General features: G+C 37.0%; 1 protein-coding gene across 2 annotated transcripts in view; it reads left to right on the top strand.

Annotated features, from left to right (window-relative positions):
- Positions 1-6,221: 6,221 nt before the first annotated feature.
- APH1A (aph-1 homolog A, gamma-secretase subunit) overlaps positions 6,222-17,982 on the top strand; it is a 543,117-nt gene continuing 531,356 nt past the window's right edge. Inside the window, exon 1 of one of the 2 annotated variants that reach the window (XM_044079916.1) lies at positions 6,222-6,535. In XM_044079916.1, coding sequence (XP_043935851.1) covers positions 6,423-6,535 — 113 coding nt within the window. In that variant the 5' untranslated portion in view covers positions 6,222-6,422. The remainder of the gene's footprint in view (positions 6,536-17,982) is intronic. The other variant, XM_044079915.1, reaches the window with a different exon arrangement.

Below are 17,982 nucleotides of genomic sequence, written 5' to 3'. Positions count from 1 at the left end.
GGTGCAAAAACAGGTGGGAGTCTAGGTGCTGGGGAAAAGCATGTTGAAAACTTTCTTTTCCTACCATACACATAGTCTTCTTCTCCTTTCGGCTTTCCCATTAGGGGTTGCCACAGCTGAACAACAGTCTGCATAAACAATTGGTAGTGGAGTTTTATGGTGTCGAGTTGACAGCCCGGCGCCCAACCTTCCACAGAAGGCACACACACTCACACCTAAGGCCAATTTACAGTGTCCAATCCACCTGCAGCATATCTTTGGGATGTGGGAGGAAATTGGAAAACCCGGTGGAAACCCACGTGACCACAGGGAGGACATGCAGATGCCACACACAAGGCACCCTAGCCAAGAATTGAACCAGAGAACCTCTTGCTGTGAGGCAGCAATGCTAAATGTTGCATCACCACAGCCACATAGTATTGGTCAAAATAATTAATCAGTTCAGAAGTACCACCAGACACAGTATGGCATAATTCTGTGAAAGTTTCAGGTATTTCTGTGGCAGGTAGAAATGCTAGGGATAGCATCTGCTTAACAAAACACCTGAAGCTGGTGTCCTTGTGGTAGCTTGCAGCTAAGCCAATCTACCACACCCTCTCCAAATACCCTAAGAAAGATGAAAGTAACATCCCATCAGTTGAATGTACAAGAGGTTGACAGCTAAACCCTTAATGGCGGCTGGCTCAAAGTCACAAGTAATGTGTACTGGCTTAGCACAAAACGAACACTGACCAAAAATATCCAAAACTGCATTCCACATCATATTGTATGACCGTAGTAACTTTGATGTCATAAGGACTATAATAAAAGGAAAACATTTATATCTCTCTCCAATGCACACACAGTTGCTAAATCAACATTTTTTGCAGGAAATGCTTGAAGATTTGAAGGCAGACTATAGAAACTGATGGATATGGAGGTACAAAAACTACTAGCATAGGAACAAGAATTAAAACAGCCATTGGAGGTAGTGTCCCATTTACAGACTGTAGGACCTTTCAAGTGTGGGGTCCAGCACTGCTCTGTTAATGTCAAAGCTCAATTCTACAGTAAAGCTAAGTGGCAAGTGATCTATACACCAACAGTAAAGACAGTCATGAACATTAAACAGTACTTAATACCTGGTAGACATGCTGAAAAATCATAAACAGCTTGACAGTTGTTGCAGGTTAGTATAATCAAGCCAACTTTGAGTCCATTTCAGTATTTCTCTATGGCCAGTGAAACCCGGTGGATCAGATTGCAAAGGACTGTATAATGACAGCTGCTGCTCTCAACATTATGACTATTGTAAAGAAATTGTTTTCAATTGCTGGAACATATTATGCAGTTCTGGACTTAGCCAATGCTTTCTTCTCAATTTGTTTTCACATGAGATGGCAGACAGCATACTTTGTGAGTGCCAACACAAGTATATGTATAGAGTTCCATCCTTTGTCATGGACTGGTAGCAAGAGACTAAGCCAAGCAGCAGCTTATAGAAAATGATGAATTTCATTCTACTGATAACATTATGATTACTTTGGAGAAATATGATTTGGTAGATGCACTGCAAATTTTAGTACATTTTCAGATTGGTGGATGAGCAGTGAATGAAAATAAGACTCAGCAAGGAACATCTGTGCAATTCCTCAGAATGATATAGAATTGAATAAGAGATGTATCAGCTTTAGCAATAGACAGCAAACTGACAACTGCTGTGCCAAAAATTAAGAATTGGATACAAGCCTACATTATAGCCATGGCATTTTGGACAACATTTGTTCCCTACCTTGGACTGATTTTGCACCCCATCTACTATGTAATCCAGAAGAAGGCTGATGTCACGTGGATTCTAAAGCAGCAAACAACATTTGGTAGAATTAAGAAAGCCTTATAACAAAGCATAGGACTGGTTCCACAAGACTGTCAACAACCATTTATTCTTGAAGTGCCTATTCAAAATAATGTAATCCTGAGATCTCTGACAAAAAGGCTACACCAGTCAGAAATAACCAATAGGATTTTGGTACAAAAGTTTTACTAGAGCAAAAGTATGATCCTAGAACAGCATATATTAGCTTTGTATACTGCTCTGCTTTATGTTGAAGGAATAATATAACAGCACACTGTGACTGCAAAGATACACTGCCCTATCCAAGAGTGGTTACATGGCAATACATTAGTGAAGAAAGGCTTATCACACAAGCCTCAATTGTACAGAAGTGACTATGGTATCTACAAGAGTGGACCACTGTTATGCCTGCGGTGCCCCAAATGCAACATGAATAACTTGGGCTTGTTATTTTGAAAGAGACAGATGACAGTGAGCAGCACCCTCAGGAAATATTGATGTCACCAATACATGAAGCACCTCTGTTAGATCAGCTGGCCACAGCAGACTGACAGGAAGCATGGTTCACTGACTGTTCATGTAAAAATCCACTTGAAAGGAAGAATGCAGGCAGAGGTGGTGTCTTACCCACATCATCATCATCTTTCCCATTTTCTAGATGGGATCAGGGTGTCATGTCAACTGTCCCCATCTCTCTATATACAATGCCATTCTCCAGCCTTCAGCACTCATGCCTATCTGTCGCAGGTCATCTCTTGCACAATTCAGCCACCTCCTTGCTGGACACCCTTGTTTTCTCTTGCCTTCTTGCTGTCTGTCCCAAATCTCTCCACCAGACTATCTTCTGCTTTTCTGCACATGTGCCCTTAACCACTGTAATCTGTTCTCTTTGGCCTTTTCTGCAACTGGCGCTACTTTGGCTTCTGTTCTTATGTCCTCATTTCTTCACCTGTCCCACACTGTGCATCCTACCGCCCATCTCAGGCACTCTATCTCCATCACCTCTAGCTTACTCAACTGCTCTGCCTTGAGTGCCTGGGTTTCTTTACATACAATAGAACTTTCAGCTTCTTTGACATTCTTCCGTCATATACTACACCTGACACTATGCCAGCTGACTGCAGCCCCTCTGAGTCTAGCTTTGTCCTACTCATGGGTCTTGTCCACAAACTGAGATTATACTATACAGTGAATGTTCTGTAAGTTCCAGTAATTAGGGTGAACCACAAGTAGTGCTGGTCACTAATAATTTGCTGCCTAGAGAAGAAGTTTATATTTACATTAACAGTTGAGTGGTATATAAAACAGTAACAACCTGGTTACCCAGATGACAGCAGCAAAACTGGCAGATTCATGGCAAGCCCTTGTGGGCAAGTTCTGAAGACTACCAAAAGTCTGGGACTCTGTTCAACAACGTAATGTACGTGTAGGGCATTTAGGTGGTCATATGCCTTCTATCAGGAATAAAGGGAAAGACAATCAATAAGTGAATAAAATGACATCAATTAGGAGCACTGAGGAGAAATCCATGAAAGGTGGAATGACAACATGGGTGGGCAACCAAAGTGAACACTTAGGCAGAGATGTTACAATGGAACGGACAAGACAGCAAGGGATAGCTTTAAACAGAAACGTTATCACTAATGCCATTAACTGACATAAATATGCCACTGAACAAAGCATGACAAATACAGACAGAATCACATGGACAGATAAAGATTTTTTTTTTTTTTAATTTCCACAACTCATGGCCTGTAAAGCGCATTTACTACACTCTCTGCACAGTAAAACACCACAGATCTCTCAGAAGTTGTTTCCACAATCCACATTTATTAAAATAAAAAGTGAAATAACATTTCAAAAAAAATTATTAGTCTTCCTACACAATATCAAAGGACATCCTCAGAACAAGTTGACCCACTGACAGTACCCCCTAATAAATAACCTAGGTTTATAGAATGCTTCTAACCTATTGACCTGAGGGTCCTTACAAGCCTAGCTGTTAAATCCCAGTACAATACGTAAATAATGAGAGATATCTATGCCCAAGATTTTTCTAGCCAAGACTACCCATGTGCAGTAGAGAAGCCTGGGCAATCCCTGGCAGAAATTTACGGTTTCCCATCCAGTCATCCAGGTTGCGCTTAAACAGGGTCATGGAGGTGCTCTGCTTGATATGGATTGGAAGACTATTCCAGAGGAATGGCAACCTCTGAGAGATATATCTGTCTCTCCAGCAGGTCCTGTTTATGTCTCAGGCTAGACTGAGGTCCCTGGAAAGGGTGACTAGTCCCAGTTGACTTACAGATGTGCAGCATTTCCATTAGATTTGAGTCAGAGATAGCCCTGTAAACCAGACACACAGCCCCCATATCTAGCAACTTTATCCACATTGCTGACTACAATAAAACATGGCCATAGTAATTTAATTCAGCTCAGTTTCACACAGACACTTTATAGCCAGCCACAGTAATGTACATCCACTTGCTTCATATAAATACATGTTAATCCTGCAAAGCCAGAAAACTGATTGTTTTACTTGGGCAATTGACAGCAAGCCAGGGTGAGACATTTTCATACACAGACAACCCCCATACCCAATAATTACAGGAACTTTGTATACATCTCAGCAGGCTAGGGTGAGATATTTTCATCCACAGACAATGCCTCAAACCCAATAATTACAGGGACTTTGTACATACCTCAACAGGTCAGGGTGAGACATTTTCATCCATAGACAACCCCATGCCCAATAATTACAGGGACTTTGTATATACCTTAAATTACTGACTGTAACAGAATGAATAAAAAAAACCCAATAGACACATTAACGTATTCAAATTTTTACACATGCAGTAAGTCTTCATTGTAACAGAATGAATAAAAAAACCTAACTGCCATAGTAATGTATTTAAATTGTGTTTCACATATGCAGTAAGCAAACCACAATACAAAGTATTCAATTGTTGCCATGGTATTAAAAAAGAAAAAAAAACTTCCCTGCTACAAACTTGTCCATTCTGTGTAAGATGCACCTTAATAATAGCAGTCCCTTAAAGAAAGGCCCTCAAAGCATTACTAACTGACTCCCAATGCTGTCTGTAGTGCCCCCATGGCCACTACCCTCCACTATTCAAAGTTTCCAGAATTTCTGCTAGCTCCCGCCCGCTGAGATCTAGATAATGAATCAGAGCACCGTGAAGGCATCAAAGGTACTGTGATTTCTTGTCTAGAATGAAGATAAGACCAAGTAGACAGTGTAGAAACTAAACAACATGCAGCACTTTTCTTACAATGTGCCACAACCATGGCTTACTTCAACAGTGTACTGCAAATAACACATTAAAAAAATAATCAAGGTGGAAAAACCTATTTCTCCTATTCCAAAGTCTAACCACACTCCAGAAGCATGGCAGTTAATTGTATCAATGAATAATAACTGAGCATGCTGCATAAAAGAAAAAAATGCAAATGTAGAACATATTTTACTGTTTTTGTTCTCTTCCCTTGGTAATTATACTTATGCTACACAGTACATAGATTAGACTTGCAGATGTCCCCGGATGATGAAGCTGGACTTGCACATTGTAAATCCAGCATTATCCACAAGGATATGTACATATAAACAACTACTTATTGCTGGATATAGCCATCGTTAACAAAGTCAGTAACTTAGTATTCTGATACTTATTTAATATGTGTGTGTAACAAAGCTGACATCACTGCTGATCAGAGGGAGATGACTACAATAAAACCTGGCCACAACTTACAATTAATGCATTATTTGTCAGCGATAGCTATATGTTACCTATCACTACTTAGCTACATATAATAATAATCAATCAATAAAATGGCATTCTGCTAAAGGCAATGGAAAACTTCTGGAAGCGTTGAACACATGTAGCAATTATACTACTGACTTCAGGCTTTCCATATCAGTTCCCTGTTCTTCCAATTGCCTGATACCCCACGTATAACCAAACTGTTGTCAGCACTGTATATTTTAGGCCCGGTATTTTATTTTATTGCTTTGCAATACCCTTCCAGGCTAAATGTGAAAAGGTCCACGGAAAAACGGTGCTCAGCACTATTTAATAAAGAGACAGATGGCAAAAAATATTACCTCTCACTCAGACTGATACAAGCTGTACAGCAGAGAAGATAAATGATACAATCCAATACATCAGATCAGCTATACCATCAATTAATGTCTCCTCAAGAAAATTCAAAAAAATTAACAACTACCTCTAACCAAACACAACTCCCTTAAGTGAAGTATACAGCGCGTGTGCAATACTTCCGCTCAATCTGCGCATCAACAATGTAGTAACGGTATACCTGTCCTTGTAATTTGATTGGCTCACACTGTTCCATTCAGGCCACCAGTCAGATGGGAATTGGTTTTGCGGATGAGAAGAAATCGAGTCCGTTCCTTCCGCATATAGGCGGAGCGGAGGACCTTTTACTTTGGTTCCGGAACAAAACAAGTGCCTTTGCTTATATATTCCTTTTGTTTACTTGAGAAGTTATTATGCCGATTTCTATTTTGTAGGGGAGAATTTCTTTACCTGAAAAGGCTCGCCCTGATATGGGGGCGGCTGTATTCTTTGGTTGTACTTTCATTGCCTTCGGGCCAGCATTTTCTTTATTTTTCTTTACAGTAGCTGGGGATCCATTACGTGTTATCATTTTAGTTGCTGGGTGAGTTATATCATTCTTTTTCCCTATTTTTTCATCCAGTCGTCTATTGGTCCGATATGCAATAAATTACTATTATTTCTGTTCATATTAACAGTTTTGTCGTATTCTGTTCTGAGATTTAGTCAGACTTCCATTAATTCACTCATAACTTCTCTGATTTCTGTGCTTCCATTGATGTTGAACATGGTAGTAACTTTCTCGATGGCTTGCAGCAAGTCTGCTTTACAAACATTAGTATTGTATTTTGTTTCGTCTTTCGTAGTGGCGCTTGTTTCCACAAAGCTATTGGGTGTGTCAAGTTAACATGCAATGGTAAAATAAATCGTAGCTTTATAAGCTGCAAAACACTGGACTAGTGCTGTCAAATCAGAAATTAGTAATTGTGTAGGGATACTTAACAGCATACTAACAGCGCTTTGCACGGGTAGTAGTTGTTGCTATCCCACGAGGAAGTACCTGATTGGTTAGTACTTCCGTGCTACCCTTGAATGTTTCTTGAAAACGTCACAATTTTGTAACAAAATTGGAAATCACCAAGTAGTTTTAAATGTCAGCGTTGTTTGGCTAGGGCTGTCACCTTTTCTGATGTCCAGAATGGGACGTTTTTCTATGGAAATGTGAAATTCTGCAGGACAGTTGACCCCAGCGAGTGTCAAAGACCGGACTTTTGTAAGTCCACTCTTGTAGAGTTGGTATTTCGTGTAATAGTAGGGCACTTCAGGTGCAACATTAATTATTTTATGCAACTATTAAATGAAAGTTAGGTAATATTTTGTACCAAAACTTCATGATGTTTTCCATTCTCAGGCTACCCCTGCCCAAATGGGGATTCTCCTGTTTAACAAGGGAGGGGGTAACCCAAAATTAGGCTTCTTAGTCTTCAGAAGTCTAACTAACGTAGATTCTCTCTCTCTTTTTTTTTTTTTTTTTGCCTGTTTTCTAAGTGTTGATAATCCGTCTCTAGACTGTGTCTGTGCCTGGCTGTTACCCCAGTTTTGAGCAAAGCAGTTGAATTACTTGTGCAGATTGGAAAACTGTGCCCCTACACAATTTACATGTAAAACTGAGGCAATGGATACTTGTAGCAACCAAGGGCACACTTGTAAGAAGGCCTGTGACCCCCCTCCCCCCAATAATCCAAGGGGGATTTCACAATATCCTTTGGGAAATGTGAGAGCCGTTCAGAAGGACAGAGCATACAAATGAGTTACACCATGTTGTAAATATTCAGCGCCAAGACTGAATGCATTTTAGCATGTGATTGCACATTAATTTCATAAAATATGTGTACATGGATGCCACTTGCACAATTCTTTTTAGTGAGTAATCCAAAAGTATTTATATTTGTTGCACTCTTGAGATTGTTACTTAAGTCTCTGTGGATGCTGGCTGCTCCCCTTGTTTGGCAGAAATAGGACCTTGTATTTCCTAAATATATATATTTCCACATCTGAAATAAGTCAGGGTAGAATTCTGGTAATTAACTTATTCATATTTGGTATTTAAAACATTTGTTGTGCACAGCTGGTAGTACAGTGGGAATATGTCTGGCTCACTCCTGACCTCTTTTCATTGTCTCAGTGGAGCTTGCATGTTTTACCTGTGTTTGTATAGATTTTCTCTGACTAGTCTGGTTTCTTCCAACCTCTTCCCAAAAAGTACACATTGAACATGTATAATAAAGTACATAACACATAAATGTATATTTTTTTTATTTGAGGATTGGGCCATGGCTGAAAAGAGATCACGTGTGAACAATGTAGATCATTTAACCAGTTAAAATAACCTATCTACACCTTTCCTTCAGAGATTAGGTTGTGCTGCTTCTGTTGTAAGAAAATAAAGTTTCACAATTTCTTAAATTAAAAAAGTACTATCCACTTAATCCACTGTAATCGTTTTGGACTATTACTTTTTAAAGAATAGTCTTCTGCAGGTACTGTCCAGCTGCCCTACACATGCACATTAATAACATACCTTGAGCATGGTTGAAATGAAGGCATACATTTTGTTTGTATTCATTTATTCGCATTGTTCTGTTGTCAGAAAATATTTGACTGGTTAAAATAACACTTTAAGTGCTGGCTGTGCAGTGGGGTCAGATGCATTCCAGTGATGGATTGCTTGGAGTGTTTTGTTGCTCTGTTAATAATTTTGTTGTACATGTCATTGGAGGTGGTGGTCCCAGTGAATTAAAGCAGAAATGGGTTAATCTGGTATGTTTACATTGGTAGTTACTGGCTGGTCATCGTGCCTGAGACTGTAAAAGGTAACCTAGCCAGATGCTGTCCAGAGTACCTACAGTGTTTTTCTCTCTGTCTCTTTCTCTGTCTGCCTGTGTTGAACCAGGCAAAGAACAAGAGAATAGCTTTATGTTGCCTTTATGGACTTGGATTAGACTTTATTTAAGATACTGTTTTGTATTCAAAGTGCGTGAGTTATATCATAACATTTAGCAGTGAAAATGGCCCATATTTGCATGATTTCTTAATATTTCAGGCATCACTTAGGGAAAATTCATAAAAATCTTTATTCTTAAAAGAATAATTCTATCCATGGTCAAAGAAGATAGAATCTGTAATTTAATAGGCTGGCTAGAGGGAAGAACATCTGAGATATTGTATATGTAGGCTAAAGTAAACACTATAACATTCCAGGTGCTACAACCCTTTATGAATTCTGATCATAGCTATGTTTTGAACATATTATAAGTGCTAAAAACAGCCCTTAATGGGCACTAAGCAAATAAGCAAGATAAAGGATTATGATGAAATGAGACAAACACACTGGAGTTAATTGAAATGGTTCATAAATCAGTTTAGCTTTATTTGCCATCCACTACAGCTAGACATATTATAATAAAACAAGTAAAACTGGTGAATAACAATAAACAAATAAACTGTGAGTTGAGAAATTAAGGACCTTAGAATACCTTAAAGTAGTGTTGTAGTCACAATGCTGGCTTGGTATCGAATCCTGCAAGTCAGATGTATGACAAGAGAAGGAACTGCATCCAGAGAATGAGAGTGTAATCCTAAGGACTGCTAACAAACCTGAGGTTGTTGAACAGAGATACTGTGAAGAATGGCAAGACATTAGAAACGTATTATATAGGCATGACCCTGGTCAGATAGGGCTTTAAACGCCAAGCACAAAACCTTTTAAAAGTGATTTTATGCTGAACATTGAGCCATTGCAGAGACTGAAGAATAGGTACATTACTAAACTGTGGCAATCACCATATGCAGAAATGATAAAAATGGCACACTCAATTTATAGGCTTATCTCTGTCGTGAATATTGTTCCAAAACACATTAAAGAGAAATGTAGCAGATGTGATGTAATGCTATCACCCAACATGGTCACATAACAGAAAGGTAAATAACATGTACCAAGCATTTTTATAGTAACCTTAGAAGGTCAGAAGAACTTTTTTTTCTAGTTTATTGCAGTCTACTTAGCCAGCAATTTTATAACATTGGTAATAATATTTTAATCAAAATGGACATTTCAACATTTTTGATTTGGAAATGTGGGTATTTGGCAAATCATGGAGGATAAAAATTAAGAAAGAAACAAAAAAAAAGAAAAATACACAAAATGTATCTTTTAGGAATCTATATTTGTGCCTGTTGTTGCACAACTTGTGTATACTTGTTTATTTATTTACTTATTTTACATTTCTTTACTGGGATGATCTATCTGGGTCTGAAGAACCCGTTTTCAGTGGAGGCCTGGGAAGAAAAGCTCCAACAGTGCAAACAGAACACATCATGAATTTTTTGCAGTTATAGGAAAAGAGAAAAAAAAATCAGTATTTAGATGTTATCAGATGAAATCAAAAACGTATATGTATAATACATAATATACAATCTGGTTTTAGGTTATTGGTATAATCTGTTGAAGGATGTTTGATATAGTGAGTAGTTGTAATTGTTGCACATTAAGTATTAGCAGAGGAAGCAAATCATGTATACATGTAGTAATGCATTTGAAGGATTCTTAAGATGTAGTCAGTAGGTATGGTTGTTGTACATTATTTTATAGGGAGATCATATTATAGCGATACAGCAAGGGTAAATTTAGGAAATGGAAGGTGGCTTATTAGTTGAGGAATGTTAGGGGACAATTAGTTAATGTTAGGTAGGGTGAGGTTATTTTGAAGGATGAGTCCAAGCGAAATTTTGGAATGTAGAGTATATATTTTGCATTTTCAAGTGTAGAGTATATAGTTGGGGGGAGGGAGAGCATGCATATCAGCCAAGAGTAGAGCACAAGCACATCTAAGAGTTGTTAAGATGCTGCTTTAGGGATTTTTTTAAATGCCACTAGATCAGAAATACTTCTGGCCGATAGTGGAAGTGAGTTCTATGCTTTGGCTACACTGTGAGAGTATAGGCTCTGTCCATGAATTTTAGAGGCTTTGGAGATGGTAAGAAGCGTTTTTTATCTTCGGACCCGAGGGTTCTAATGGGGTTGGAAGGTTTGATTATGTTTTTCAGGGCAGGACAACATAAGTAAGCACAAATTATGTAGACAGTGTAAGGGTGGGTAATTTAATAGCAAAAAAATGGTGAATTTCCTATCACGGCTGGGCAAAAATTCAAATATGGACAGAAGAAAGTCATCATCTGGGTATAACAGAGTTTTAAAAAGGTCACTTTTGAAAAAAAAAGAAGAAAACTAACTGATGTGAAGATTAGGGAATACTTTAGATAACAGACTAAGCTCACTAAACATATTTTTAGTCATTATGCAATAAAACTGGTAAAAACACTAGGAGTCATTTTAAGATTTGACAAATGAAAATGTGAATGCAGTCAGTACCAATACAGTAAAGAGTAGGAATATTCAGTCTCTTGAAGGACCCCATCTTTGATAAAAATAACAGAAAAGAATAAAAGCTTTTTGATGGAGTGTGACAAGATACATTAAGGGGGTGAAAAATGTTTTAGCAAATATAACTTGACTATAAATTTGTACAGTTTTACTTTGAGGAAATTTAGAAGAGTGATAATATATTCATATTCACTAGTGAACACATGTTTTCAAATATTTTAATTTCCAGTGTGTAAGTATAAAGTAAAAATTGAGCGGGTGAGATATGATTTGTGAGTCAGTATAACATATGTGAGGGGCTTTTAGGAAACTATTTCTGAAAAACCAACAAAATGAAGGACAAACATTCAAGTTGTGGTGTTTAGCAAACTGTATAGATTTTTGAACCAGTTTCATTTCTACCTTAATTGATTAAACTCATTACAGCTAAGTGACGCCTCCCAGGTGCAACTGTAGTGTCATCCTGCTGACACTCCTCTTAGCTTCTAACGTAGCCTGCTCACATTTACATTTCATAATTTCAAGACTGTGCTACATACAAGTTGCTCAAACATAATATCGTAAAACTTACATGATGGGCAACATAACTGTACTGTTTGACCTCTGACTAGTGCTGCTTAAATGTTAAAGATTATTTGACAATTATAATTGGAAGAAAAGATAAATATGCTCCTATACTTGATAAGGCCCACATGATTGTCATGGCAGATAAAGATTTACATTCTTCTGATTGTGAGGCCATTTGTGAGACATTAAACACCCCACTTGTTAATAATAATGGGGCTATGATAATTCTGTTTAACTATGTTGCCTCAGAAGGTTGTAAAATAATGAAGAGCTGTTTGGAAGTAGTGTTCATTGAAGAAATAAACTTTTTGGGCAATAAACCTGCCACAGTTTACAGTAGGAGCAGGAACATTAAGAACTATTTGAAAAATGTCAACGCAGAAGTCAAAAGTAGTTTAATTTCTAGAAAGATTAGGTGTGGAAGTTGTAAATATATAAATGATAGTCTTTACATTATGGTAAAAGGAGCGGAAGGAGGTTTAAGATGTTTGGGGAGATGTACTTGTAACATCTGCAGAGTGATATACATTGCTGCTTGTACGTCATGTGCTGCATATTATGTGGGTAAGACCACAAGAAAATTAAAGGATAGAATTCATGAACATGCATATGATACTGAAAAATGTAAGGCTAACAATGCCTTATTTAGACACTCACTAACTTGTAGATCTTAAGTTTATCTTTTTTTATTACAGATAGGATGACCACAGGGGGGTGTGATTATGATAATTTACTGGAGGTTAGATAGTTTTTGTGGCAAATATGTTTGAATGCCACAAAAAATAGGAATTAATGAAGGTATTTCTATAGCAAGTTTTTTTTTTAATTCAAAGCAAATTTAATTTGTTTTTAAATTAATTTATTATGTTTCTCATAATTTTAAAATAAAGTAAAAATCAATTAATTGCTAGGTGGTTTAATTGATTAATTGATGTTTAGTTTATATAGTGAAGTGATGTCATGCAGTGTGTGTTAACTCTGATGTCATGCAGTGTGTGTTAACTCTGAAGAAGTCCTTTGATACATGTGGGACGAAAGTGCTAATTTTCCTTTGTTTTTGGAAAGTTGGTCTCATTTTAAGCAAGGATGGTGATTCTACACAATGTAGTTTATTTTCCGATTCTAATGACTGGCTTTACTGTGTTCAGTGAAATTAATTACCCATTAAATTAGTCCTATAAGAAGCAACATTGACCAACAAGTTGTTATTTCTACTTTTCAAAATATGCCCATTGCATTGATTCTAACACTAGTACCAAATAATTCATTATGAATACACTAGTACCAAATAATTGATTACAAATACATTTGTGTATTATCAGTTCTCCACCTAAACCTATAACTTTGGATATAAAGAGACAGAGTTTCCAGACTGTTAGCATAATCTTGCACTCTCACACCTTTAATTTGTCTTGTCAAAAATTTTTGAACCCTCTCCAACCTCCACAGTTGAGTACTACTGTAAGAACAAACTACAGCCCCGTACTCCATAATAGGTCAGACAATAGCTTTATAAATAGACAGCAGAACTATTGTATCCCTGCTTGCTAGGGTTCTTATTACCCATTTGATAGTAACATTGTCTAATAATACTTGATAGGTCTCAAAATTGAACTTGTCATCAAAATTAACACCCAAGTCCTTAATTATATTAACTTCCTCTAAAAATATATACCTTTCATAGCATAAGGATAGCAGTGACTGTTGACATCAAAGTGCATAACTTTAACAGTAAATTGTATAACATTCTCCATCGCCTAACTGTCAAGTCTGTCTAGAAATGCTTGGGTGCATTGCTCTCCATTAATAGTAGTTATAACCAATCAAGTTTTAAATCATCAGAATGTTTTTATAAACCCAAACATTATCTACCATAGGAAAACTAGACATAACAATAGTAAACAGTACTGGACCAAGCTTTGCACCCTGCAGAACACCGCAGCTAATTTCTTTCTCCTTTGAAATATTCCCAATCTTAACCTGACACACTCCTTTGAAATAATATTCCCAATCTTAACCTAACAAACTCTTTTACATAAGCAATTCCTTACCCATCTCTTCACAAAACTGTTAACTTTATACTCCAGTCTGTAGTACCAAAATCCTCTAATTTTGAACAGGATCAAAGTCTGTACTTGTTGTGTTGTTGTGTCTTTCGGCTTTTTCCGGTTAGGGGTCGCCACAGCGGAACTCCGGTCCGCTAATGATTGGCAGTAGATTTTTACATGCCGAGTTGCCAGCTCTGATGCACAACCTTCAACGAAGATACACCCATTCACGCATGTCTCCACACAGAAGACGCTTTAGCTGAGAATTGAACAGGACAACGTCTTACTGTGAGGCGACAATGCTACTGCAGCACCACCACCGCAGTATTAGGATCAAAGGATCAAAGTATGTACTTGAATCAAAAAAAAAAATCGACTATCAAACCAGCAACCAGAGATATGCATACATTTTGATAAAAAATAAATTTGTTATACAAGACTGATCCTTAACAAAACCATGTTAGTACATATCCATCAATAATGTCCTATGCTATTGCTGGATATGTTGCTACATTTTCATCAATAGTTTCATATGATCAGTTATACATTTTATTATAATTCTCTCGTAGCATTTCCCCAAAATGCAACTGAAACTAATATGCCTAACATTTTTCTACATCTTTTGAATCTCCTTTTAGGGATGGGAGTCGCCAAAGCATCCTTAAAAGGAACAGGAACATAACCAGTTTGTGAGTTGTGAAACAACTGTAATAAGTATGGAGTGATACTCTCCGTTATAGTAACTAAAAAGTAGCCATTTATTCCATTTGGACCGACTGCTAAATTCTCTTTTATTATTTTACATGCCTTCTCAACTTGATCAAGTGTCAATATACGGCATATAGGGCTTATATAACCCAAAGTAAATTCATTCTCAGCATCACGTTTTCCCGCAAACCCAGAGTAAATAATTTTATTCAAAAAAAAAAAAAAAACCTTCACTAATACATTTGGGTCACAAATCCGGTACCCGTTGAGTACAAGATTTTACAAAAGTCTATCATTCTTTTCTATAAGACTGTTTATGTTCCTAAAATGCCTTTTTATTATTAGGAATGTGGCCAACCAAACTCGGTTAATTTTTACATCTGCAATATCTCATAACTTTCCTAAACTCCTGTCTAGCTTCCGTTGACCATTCCTTATTCCCCCTACCAGGAGATATTTTTGCTTCCTGCAAAGGTTTACTTCTATATACCTTATCTATTTTCCCTTTTTCACCAGGGAGCCAGTAACTGGTTTGTTTCATGCTATTGGAATATGATAGTCTGTTATTTGTTTCATAAAATATTTTCCATGCCAACTCGGCAATCACTTGACACATTAATTGCGTCCCATCCCATGCCTTTAACTTCATCTTTATAATATCATATTTAGCCCTATAAAAAGCCTTTCTCCTCACTTTTATGTGGTCTATATAAATTAGTTACAAAATTCCAGTTCCCATTCAGGTGGCCAGGCCCACTTGGTTCATGTTCAACACCACGACCACAGTTGTCATGAGCATTCTTACCACATCTAACATATTAATTTTAATATAGTATTTATTTATATTGTTAGTCAGTTTTTTCTTATTTTCTAAGTATCTCAACAACCAAGTAACACTGACATAACTGTTTATCCTTCTATAAAAGCTACAGATGGATGAGCAAAATGCTGCTGACAATGTGTGTAACTTGACTGAATACTGAGATATTGTACATTGTTTACAGAATATTTCACAATTAATATTCCCTGTGTTTTTTTATGGCTTGTAAAATCTAGTTTAAGACCGAGAATCTAAGAACACTACCACGGTAAAGATTTATTTGTGCTGAACAGTTTGCCATTTACATTTCTTTGGTAACCCTTAATGCCATCACAGATATAAACATTTGAAATGTGTGGTTGTAACTCGATTTTTGTCAAAAATCTCATGATGCAATCGTTGTGAGTTAAGAGTACAAAATAGAGTGAATGAGTATGGAAAAAGTGCATTTTAAAACTGCAAAATAATTTTGTACGAAGCAAAGCCAGTGGAATCTTGAAGAATTAATAAAATAAGGGATTTTCATAATGTGGCCATCACAAAGTCCCATCCCCCTTTTTACATAAAATTTTTGGAAGAAGCGGTGATACTGTGAAGTGTCAGGAATTATTGTTAGTGGATATAAGTTGAACAGTCTTTCAAAAAGTTAACGCTGTGAATCCTGAAGCTGTGAAACAGAATGTTCAAAAGAACACTTTTGTGAGCTTTCATTTCAGATTATCGGCTCATAAAGTGGACAACATCTGCATCCCTAACCTTAGTAATAAGTAACTCTGGGGTTACCGTATCTTGGGAAAAGGGAATGCAATGACTTTGGAATGTTAGTGACATCAACAAACCATCATTCTCACAGTTTGTATTTTGCCAACCATTCAACTTCCACAGGGCTAGTAGTTTGCAAGTGGATGGAGTTCTCCCCATTTTCAGAGACTGTGTTACAGTTACTGTGTTGTACAAATGATAGCACAAACTGGCTTCAAGGTGTGCAACTCTGGAGAGCAGTAGCAAGCCGTGTGTTTGGTTTATGGATTTGGATAAGTGGTAGAAAGTCACAATATCTGTTAAATATTTTGGATTCTGGGGAGGATATCTGAAATCTACATTAGTTTCAGATGATAAATTTAGTTTGGATTGTAGTTCATGAAGGTATTGTATGCTGCATATAATTGCACTAAATGTTAAGGAGACAGACATGACTGTTCTACAGCTGATGGAACATATTTATTTATGTACACGCTCTTAAGGCCCAGCTTCCTCCTTTTGTTTTTCTTTAATAACTTCTGCTTCTCCTTTCTGTCTATCTCTTGCCAGTTTCTAGTCATTGGCCACTTTCTGCAGTTTATTCTGAGTCTACAGTTTAGTAGTCTTGCTTCATCAGACTTTGAACTTGTCACTAATGTAAAGACCACTTCAAGGAGAGTGCTAAAGCAATGACTATTAAACCAAAAGCAATCACTCGGACAGCTGTTTACGCTCTATAACTTTATTCACAAAGCACAGCAAACCAGTGAATAGAACAAACTAACGCTGATAATGAGCAGTATGTTTTCGTCCAAAACTTCCTCAGAATATGAGACTATGTAAAGACATTTTCCAGCTTTGGTAAGAAGCTATGAGATTCCCTATCCTGTTACCCAAAAACCTGTTTTTCATCCAAATTTCTTCTATCGCTGCGTAAAAGCACTTTTTTTCCTAATTCTGCCTAACACTGTGTAAACAAAATATTTATGGCAATCTGTTTTTCTTGGAAAATGTTCCTAACTTAGCCTGCATTTGCATAAGTCTTATTTTTGAATTAAGAATTATGCTTGCATTGGATTTTTACTAATTTGGATTTCTAGTTTAATGTACTATATAAAACAATTTTACATAGGGAGTGGCAGCTCAGCATTTATCATTGATATATTCTGAATGAACTCTGATAGGGATTGCATTTAGTAAAGTAAAGACAGGAACTGCTTCTCCCAAGAAGATGTGTGAGAATTCATACAGTGTTTCCATTCTGCATGCAACTATTGCAGATGTTTGTCTGCTAACCTCATACCTGCATCTAGACCAATAAAGGTCTGCTGTTAGTTATTTTATTCAGATGGATTCTGCTGCAGACTAGGTATTTAATTTTGCTGTACGTTAACTGATATCAAAAGGTGGTTATTCTTATTATTAGTGAGTCTACACTAACTGCAGTACGAGTAACCATGTTGATAGTGGACACAGACTGAGTACATTCTATTGTGTGATTTAAATAAGGCAGGTAGAATTAAGTTGATATCCAGCACTGTCTGCGTGCAGACTATTGTTTAGGATTGTTAATTCATGCAATATTGAATTGTTTTTAAAATAACTGATGTATTCTTTGATTGGCAATTTTATGCAGTAGTTGCAACACTGTTTCTAACTTATTCAACCTTGCTCATGTTTCCCTTGTTAACCTATTTTATAATCCGTAAGTTAACCTTGCCCCT

Source organism: Protopterus annectens, chromosome 8.part0 (genome assembly GCF_019279795.1).
Source record: "Protopterus annectens isolate FY-2018-M chromosome 8.part0, PAN1.0, whole genome shotgun sequence".
In the NCBI taxonomy this organism is placed as follows: Eukaryota; Metazoa; Chordata; order Ceratodontiformes; family Protopteridae; genus Protopterus; species Protopterus annectens.
Note: the sequence above shows the minus strand (reverse complement) of the source record. Positions and strands in the feature narration are given on the sequence as shown.